The sequence below is a fragment of the Homarus americanus genome, unplaced genomic scaffold (genome assembly GCF_018991925.1).
Source record: "Homarus americanus isolate GMGI-L3 unplaced genomic scaffold, GMGI_Hamer_2.0 scaffold37859, whole genome shotgun sequence".
Taxonomy (NCBI): Eukaryota; Metazoa; Arthropoda; class Malacostraca; order Decapoda; family Nephropidae; genus Homarus; species Homarus americanus.
Window position 1 is genome coordinate 1 of NW_024735972.1, and position 9,262 is coordinate 9,262.

Here is a 9,262-nt window from a genome sequence, read left to right on the forward strand (position 1 = left end):
TATATGTATATATATATATATATATATATATATATATATATATATATATATATATATATATATATATATATATATATATATATATATATATATATATATATATATGTAAATTGTAAAAATTTAAATAAAAGAGAAAAACTAAATACGTAGCGGTTAAAGTGTACTGTACAGTGTTGTGGCTTGGCTCAATGTTTACAGTTCACGTTCGACATCACTTGTTCAATTGATTTATGTGTTTTGTTTGTGAAGAAATACCTGTACAGTATATGTAAATTGTAAAATTTTAAATAAGAGAGAAAAACAAAATAAGTAGCGTTTAAAGTGTACTGTACATTGTGGCTTGGTGCGGGGTTATGCAGTGTTTACAGGTCACGTTCGACATCACATGTTCAATTGATTTATGTGTTTTGTTTGTGAAGAATTGCAGAAATAATTTATGTAATATTTATGTATACAGTATACCTGTACAGTATATGTAAAATGTAAAGTTTTAAATAAGAGAAAAACAAAATACATAGCGTTTTAGACCCGCGCGCTCTGTTTACTCCACACTTTGTTTGAAACACGTGAAGTTTTTAAGTGTCCTCAGTGAATTCTGATTACTGTTTCTCCAATTTTGTGACTATGGAAAAGAAGAATATCTCTGGGAAGCACTCTGGTGATCGCATTTCCGGTGGTGATCGTAAAAGAAAGGCTATAACACTTGAAGAAAAGCTTGATGTTTCATGACTCCTCAGCCTCAACATCACCCTTCTCCCCCATCAAGTTATATTCATATTTTTTCAAGGTAAAGTGTAACATTTACTGTATGATTTCATTATTAGATATGAATGTAACATTTATTTAGACTGTGCTATCCTTTGTGTTAGGCTAACTACGAAATTTTTTTTCGATTTGGAGTAATCTGCACCTAACCCTATTTTCTCCATAAGCCCTGTTATTTCTATTACACGAATTTCTATAACACGATGTTTTACAAGAACACTACTATCGCGTTATAGCAGAACTACCTGTATTTTAAAAAACCAAGGATGGTTGGTAAAGGACTACTGAGTCAGTGGGTAAGTGTCACATTTGGGGTACTGGTCTTATACAGCAAATAGAGCTCAAAAGCTACTTTTTAAATGGAAATTTTGGGGGGCCGTCTTATGCACCCCGACGCCTTATAGGCCGAGATATACGGTAGTAGAGATTGATGGGTGTTGTAATGAGCAGGTGGTGGTGCCGCAGGTGATGAGGAAAACAGTCATGGAGTTGCTTCATGCCTCAGTAATGGATAGATACACAGTAAGTTTGTTTGGTCAGGAGTGTCGTCAGATGTGACACGGTATTATTGGTCATGTGACCAGTGCCAAAGGACAGTAGATAAGGGTAGAGTTCCCTGTGCAAAATTAGGCAGAATGCCGATTATAGACGAGTTGTTTCAGAGGGTGGCAGTAGAATTAGTTGGACCATTAGAATCGCGCGCTAGTGACGGATAACGGTACTCTGTATATTCGAACTTTTATAAGACTACGCCACGAGATATCCCGAGGCCGTAGAGCTCAAGTCTTGCGACACTGTGAGTGTGGCAGAGGCACTGCTTAATGTGCTCAGTAGGGTAGGGATTCCCAAAGAAATTTTATTTGATCGAGGAACACAGTTTACGTCATGCGATGTGTAATGGCTTACTTGAAAGGTTTAATGGGGTACTAAAGATGCTTAAGCGCATGTGTCATGAGCAACCTAAAGAGTGGCCTGTGTATTTAAATCTCCTTTTGTTTGCTTATAGATAGGTACCCCAATCTAGTACCACATTTTCTCCCTTCGAGTTGATTTATGGTCACTCTGTACGTGGACCATTCAGTCTGTTAAGGAACTTGTGGGAGGAAATGAGGAAGATCAAGAAAACTCTAGGTCAGTGTATGATTACCAGATTAATCTGAGAGAGAAAACAAGATGCATGTAAGGTAGCTCATGAAGAGTTAGCGAGAGCAGGTGACAATTATCAAATGTATTATGATCGCAAAGCCAAGGATAGACAGCTTACAGTCGGTTAGAAAGCTTTGATCCTACTGCCAACCAGTAACAATAAGCTCCTAATGCAGTGCAAGGGCCTTTTGATGCAGTTAGGAGAGTTAACAAGTGGAATTATGTGGAACTTTTTCAAGCCTACAGGTGCACCATATATCCTACAGTTACAATACAGTACTCATATATTTAACCTTCTCTTAAATTTCAGATGTAATATTATCTCTGCCTGTCTACCACATTCTATTAAAAGCTACAAGGGGTGAACAGAAGCACCACCGGGACTCTCAAGATACTAAATTCCTTTCATCTGCTCACGGCTCTAATGAACCCTTAAACAGCAGTCATCATTGGTGGAAGTTTCATGTTAATCTGCTTTCCATTTTTGCAAATATGGGGGGAGGTCCTTAGCCACGGATTAAGGATTAAGATAACTCACTTTGGTTGTGAGATGCCTAACATGATCAAAGGAAGTAATAGCAGAAAAGTATAAAACTGCAACATATCACCCACCTTTTTTCCCAGTTGCTAGGAGCTCTTGCATGATGGCCTTGCTTATGTCATCATCCAGACATAACTTCTCTCTACGAAGATCTTCTTTGCCTAGAGAACGTGCTAAGTCTTCTAGATTTCTCTGTACTGGACTCACAATGGCAACAATGTTGTTCTTTGATGGGTCAGCATACACACAAATATTCTCTACATATGGACTGACTTTAAGTTCTGATTCCACTTTGCCAAGAGAAACATACTCGCCAAACTGAAGTTTCACGAGGTCCTTTTTGCGATCTATGGACAGTAAAATTTTTTTAAAAATTCCCATTTTTTCACATTAACAATAATGAATATCCACATCATTGTCTTCTTATTTAAAAGCTAAATTACATGGTTACAACAATAGATAATCAATGCAAAGAAAAACAGTACAAAGCTGGTACAGTGCATTGTTCCTATAACTGCCTCCTGGGTCACTGGTCCACTGTAAATATATCGATTGTACTGTATTCCCCTGAGGAAACACTTACCTATAATCTGAAGAGATCCATCTTCAAGAAATTCACCAATGTCTCCAGTACGGAACCACCGGCAGCCATCTTCATCATAGAAATCTTCCTGTGTTTTCTTAGGGTTCTTATAGTAACCCATAGTGATATTTGCTCCACCTGGTAGAAAAAAAAAAAATAAATAAATAAATAAATAAATAAATAAATATATATATATATATATATATATATATATATATATATATATATATATATATATATATATATATATATATATATATATATATATATATATATATATATATATATATATATATATATATATATATATATATATATATATATATATATATATATACAGTGAGTTCTGCTATAACGCGTGTTTTGATAACGCGAATTTGCTCTAACGCGATTTATGAATTAGGAACGATATTTGTATAACGCGAACGCTTGTTTGCTATAACGTGATTTTTGCTTACTATTTCTCCAATTTTGTGGTACAGTGGGGTATGCTATAACGAATCTAATTGGTTCTAGAACCTTGTTCGTTATAGCATTCGTTCGTTATAGGATTAATCCGTTCCAGGCCCCCAAATACAACAACTTAACACTGAAAAATATAATATAAAATTGTAAAAATTGTAAAAAAGTGCATAAATATGCATCTAAACCCCTGAAATAAAGAATATCATTAATATTTGTAATAAAAAAACAATAAATTAGAAAAAAAAATTAAACAATGTTCGTTGTAGGAGTTTCGTTCGTTATAGCATTCTCAATTTTATAGGTAAAACCGTTCGTTATAGGAATATTCGTAGTAGGATCCGTTCGTTATAGCATACCCCACTGTATTAACTGTGAATATAGTAAAGAAGAATATCAACAAGAAGCGTTCTGGTGATAGAATTCCCGGTGATGATCGTAAAAGAAAGGATATAACACTTGAAGAGAAGCTCGGTGTTATCAACCTCAAAATCACCCTTCTCCCTCATCAAGTTATATTCATATTTTTTCAAGGTAAAGTGTTACATTTACTGTATGATTTCATTATTAGATATGAATATAACATTTATTTAGACTGTGCTATCCTTTGTGTTAGGCTAACTACTAAAGTTTTTTCGATTTCGAGTAGTAATCTGCACCTAACCCTATTTTCTCCATAAGCCCTGTTATTTCTATTACGCGAATTTCTATAACACGATGTTTTACAAGAACACAACTATCGCGTTATAGCAGAACTGACTGTGTATATATATATATATATATATATATATATATATATATATATATATATATATATATATATATATATATATATATATATATATATATATATATATATATATATATATATATATATATATACTGTATATATATATAGAGTATTACCCCGCCTAACGCGGTTTCACTTAGCGCGTTTTACCGTATACGCGGTGCCTCGCCAGAGCTGAACTTTCACTTAACGCTGGTTTTTTCCACGTATACGCGGTGAGTGTCCGGCTCGAGAGCTATTTTTAGATTCGCCCCACCCGCCACCCTGCCTGACTGCCTGTTTTAGCTCATAAAATTCATACAAATTACCCAGCCAGAATATAATTTACATTGCTGGAATTCTTACAATATGATGATCATTTTGAATATAAACATCATAGATTTTGCATTAGACATAAAAATTTTAGATATAATGTTTACTCTGAGTAAATATGTTATTTTTTGTGCAAAATATATGACATTTGTATTCAAAATATTCCTGGTCTTACAAGGAATCCAGCAATGTCAATTATGTTATCCTAACTTTAGTTTGAGGTATTATTTATTACTAAAAAGGTAAATATTCTGGTTTTCCCACATCTGGTAGGGACAAGGTTGGTGGGGGGTGGGGGGAGGGAGGGACCAACCGACCATCTGTTACTGTGTGAAGAATATTTTTTTTTTTATTAACTGAACATATTTGTTTTAGCTCATAAAATTCATACAAATTACCCTGTCAGAATATAATTTACATTGCTGGAATTCTTATAATTTGATGATCATTTTGAATATAAACATCATATATTTTGCATTAGACATACAAATTTTAGATAAAATGTTTTCTCTAGTAAATATGTTATCTTTTGTGCAAAATATATGACATTTATATTCAAAATATTCCTGGTCTTACAAGGAATCCAGCAATGTCAATTATATTATCCTAACTTTAATCTGAGGTATTATTTAATACTAAATGTTAAAATTTAGTTTTTTCACCCACTCTTTCTCTTGAAGGGAGGATTGGTGGGGGGTGGGGGGAGGGTTGGGACAGACCGACCACCTGGCGTGGTTGGAAGAGGGGGGGAGGCAAGGTGGGGTACTTTGATTGACAGATAGTGTCGTAAAGAATATTTTTTTTTATTAACTGAAGATATTTGTTTTAGCTCATAAAATTCATACAAATTACCCGGCCAGAATATAATTTATATTGCTGGAATTCTTACAATTTGATGATCAATTTGAATATAAACATCATAGATTTTGCATTAGACATACAAATTTTAGATATAATGTTTTCTCTGAGTAAATATGTTATCTTTTGTGCAAAATATATGACATTTATATTCAAAATATTCCTGGTCTTACAAGGAATCCAGCAATGTCAATTGTATTATCCTAACTTTAGTTTGAGGTATTATTTATTAAAATTTAGTGGTTTTCCCCCCAAAATTTCTCAGAGGGAAGAGCCAGTGAGTGTAGTGTGAGAAGAGGGGGAGGGAGTCGAGGCCATTATTTGAATGGACATTAACTTGACGACTGTATTTCTCTATTTCTCTTAAGTATTAATTGTGTGCATGTACCATCATAAAATTAAGATGTTATTTTTACTAGAACATAGGTATTGTGTCGGAAAAAGTGGAGTTTGGGGGTCGGGCCAGTTTCTATTGGAATTAATCCCATATGTTCTGTTGTTCACTTAGCGCGGTTTTCACTTAACACGGTACCCTGTGGGTTTTATTGACCGCGTTAAGCGGGGTACTACTGTATATGTATATGTATATGTATATGTATATATATATATATATATATATATATATATATATATATATATATATATATATATATACACACACACACACACACACACACACACACACACACACACATGTAATATTCAGAAATTTCAGTGTAATTTCAAATGCCATGCCACGCCATTGGCGATGCCGAGTTCAAGGTCGTCTGAGGGAAGACCTCGCTCCCCGCACGTAGCGAGAGGTTGTGGAACTAGGCCTAAACGATATTAAATGTAATTTACCGAGTTAATAGGGACGCGAATCATGAAATTAAATATCAGTTATAAAATTGAAAATAATTATAGATCGTTTCCCAGTCTGAAAATGTTGCGTACGTCCTAATTAAGTTTAATCGTCTGGTAAATAAGTCACTCCTGGAAAGCGTGAACCAGTGAGCAAGCGTGGCTGGGGAGCTGTGAGAGAGGTCAAGGACCACCTCTGTGCTGTACCCAGGAGAGGCGGATCGCGTGACCTGGTTCCTTCGTTTATTTAACATCAGTATTAACAAGTAAGTTTTATTCAATCTCAGACAAAGCTTGATAGGGCGGTAGGAACAAACGGTGATGTGAGACAATAGCTAACAGCCCGGGTTTTTCAGGGTTCTGTAGACTCATCGCGGTATGATAACATCCACTGGCGGTATGAGACACGAGTGGTGAAGCGAGCTGTATGACCATCCACTGACCTGGGTTTGAGCCACCTGTTGAGTATGGTGAGAGTTGGAGTGAACCCAGCTGTCTAGGTGCCCAACTAACGACGTGACGATCGTTTGGGGTCATCAACTCTCCTCTACCTCGGCTCACAATACCACATATCTTCAAGCAGCTTAGTGAAAACCTTTTACTACCGGGAAGCTAAAGCTTCTCTCAACTGTACAAGGTCTGAGTGGCTCACTCCCTTCCGTTTCATGGATGTACTGGGGGTAAAGTGAAGCCAGCTGAGTGATACAGGGTCACACACTGGGACCAAGAGTCCAGTGGACCTTAGAGGTACATTTCCAAGGTTGAGAAAGGCTGGTTTGGGCCTTAAACTACGGGTGCCTGTTGGTTGTGCCTTAAAAAACTACGAAGTGCAGGTGGAACCTATGTGTTAGGTCAGGAAGCATGGTTCACGGGTATTGGTGGACTCAGTAACTTCCTAATAATAGTGATAATATTTTTGTGTGTACTTAATACTATTTTTTCAGTTACTAATGTATGCTGTGTGCATTTAATATTTTCTTATAATTCCTATCTCAGGTATAACCTTTGTTCCCCAGAGTAGTGTTTAAGTTAGGTTAGGAAGTGTGCATCTGTTGGGGTGATATAATTTTGTTGAGTGCCCTTAAGGCCTATTCATTATAGTTATTAATTTCTATTTTTTTACCATTTTCTCAGTGGTTCATATTATTTTGTTGAGTGCCCTTAAGGCCTATTCATTGTCGAGTTATTAATTTCTATTTTTTTATACCATTTTCTCAGTGGTTGATATTATTTTGTTGAAAGACCTTAAGGCCTGTTTCATGTGTACAAGCAACATTCCTTAATACTTTAAACTTATTGTCCTCTAATGAGGCATTGCCTGAGTTTCTAATAATTTCAACATCATGTAAAACTTTTATTCCCCAGAGTAGTATTTTAAGTTCAGGTTAAGGGTGCGCATATTGGTGTACCATTATTTGATTGTGTTTGTAGTGTTGGAGGGAATATAAGAGTAAATTTTACAGTGTGTCTCATTCATCCCAGTCACAGACGCTGTCCTTCCACGGCTCACGGACAATTCATTTTGTTTAGTAAATTTAAGTGTTCTTGTGCTGGTTCGGGATTTCTCTCAAAGGGGCACTTCCACAGCAATTACCATCTAATAATCTTTAATAAACCCCAAGTCAAGTGAGAAATTAAAGTCCAGTAATTCCGACCAGTTATATACACAGTGAGTTCTGCTATAACGCGTGTTTTGATAACGCGAATTTGCTCTAACGCGATTTATGAATTAGGAACGATATTTGTATAACGCGAACGCTTGTTTGCTATAACGCGATTTTTGCTTACTATTTCTCCAATTTTGTGGTACAGTGGGGTATGCTATAACGAATCTAATTGGTTCTAGAACCTTGTTCGTTATAGCATTCGTTCGTTATAGGATTAATCCGTTCCAGGCCCCCAAATACAACCACTTAACACTGAAAAATATAATATAAAATTGTAAAAAAGTGCATAAATATGCATCTAAAGCCCTGAAATAAAGAATATCATTAATATTTGTAATAAAAAAACAATAAATTAGAAAAAAAAAAAAATTAAATAATGTTCGTTGTAGGAGTTTCGTTCGTTATAGCATTCTCAATTTTATAGGTAAAACCGTTCGTTATAGGAATATTCGTAGTAGAATCCGTTCGTTATAGCATACCCCACTGTATTAACTGTGAATATAGTAAAGAAGAATATCAACAAGAAGCGTTCTGGTGATAGAATTCCTGGTGATGATCGTAAAAGAAAGGGTATAACACTTGAAGAGTAGCTCGATTTTATCAACCTCAAAATCACCCTTCTCCCCCATCAAGTAAAGTGTTAAATTTACTGTATGATTTCATTATTAGATATGAATGTAACATTTATTTAGACTGTGCTATCCTTTGTGTTAGGCTAACTACTACATTTTTTCGATTTTGAGTAATCTGCACCTAACCCTATTTTCTCCATAAGCCCTATTATTTCTATTACGCGATTTTCTATAACACGATATTTTACAAGAACACAATTATCGCGTTATAGCAGAACTACCTGTATGTATACAGTATATATATATATATATATATATATATATATATATATATATATATATATATATATATATATATATATATATATATATATATATATATATATATATATATATATATATATATACACACACACACACCTAGACCCCGACTTACGACCGTCGGGACTTACGACCGCCTCAGATATAGATTAAAAAAAAAAAATTTTTAAATGACACACGCATTTTCTATACCGAAACGTTTCCAGTTAATGTAGTCTCCATGTATAATTAGAAAATTATGGGGGCCCCATGTGCATTCAGCTGACTACATTAAAGGTTAAGTGCTCAGTCACACTGTATCCATTCCTTAATTATTTATTACTTTCACTGTACTGTATCCATTCATCATTATTCATTACTTTTACTGTACTGTCAGCTACTCATTATTCATTACTTTTACTG

The 9,262-nt window shown here is 34.8% G+C and overlaps 1 protein-coding gene across 1 annotated transcript; it reads right to left on the bottom strand.

Moving 5' to 3' along the window:
• Positions 1 to 2,500: 2,500 nt before the first annotated feature.
• Positions 2,501 to 3,168, bottom strand: LOC121871647 (long chain acyl-CoA synthetase 9, chloroplastic-like). Its single transcript, XM_042374056.1, has 2 exons — positions 3,036 to 3,168; positions 2,501 to 2,799 (listed from the first exon to the last, which is right to left on the bottom strand). The coding sequence occupies exons 1-2, from the start codon at positions 3,154 to 3,156 to the stop codon at positions 2,516 to 2,518; spliced, it is 405 nt and encodes a 134-aa protein (XP_042229990.1). The 5' UTR covers positions 3,157 to 3,168; the 3' UTR covers positions 2,501 to 2,515.
• Between the last annotated feature and the right edge of the window lie 6,094 nt (positions 3,169 to 9,262).

Coding starts and splice junctions, on each gene's coding strand:
- LOC121871647 (XM_042374056.1), bottom strand. CDS start 3,156: ATGGGTTACTATAAGAACCCTAAGAAAACACAGGAAGATTTCTATGAT. Junction 2,800..3,035: donor TGGATCTCTTCAGATTATAG/GTAAGTGTTTCC, acceptor TACTGTCCATAG/ATCGCAAAAAGGACCTCGTG.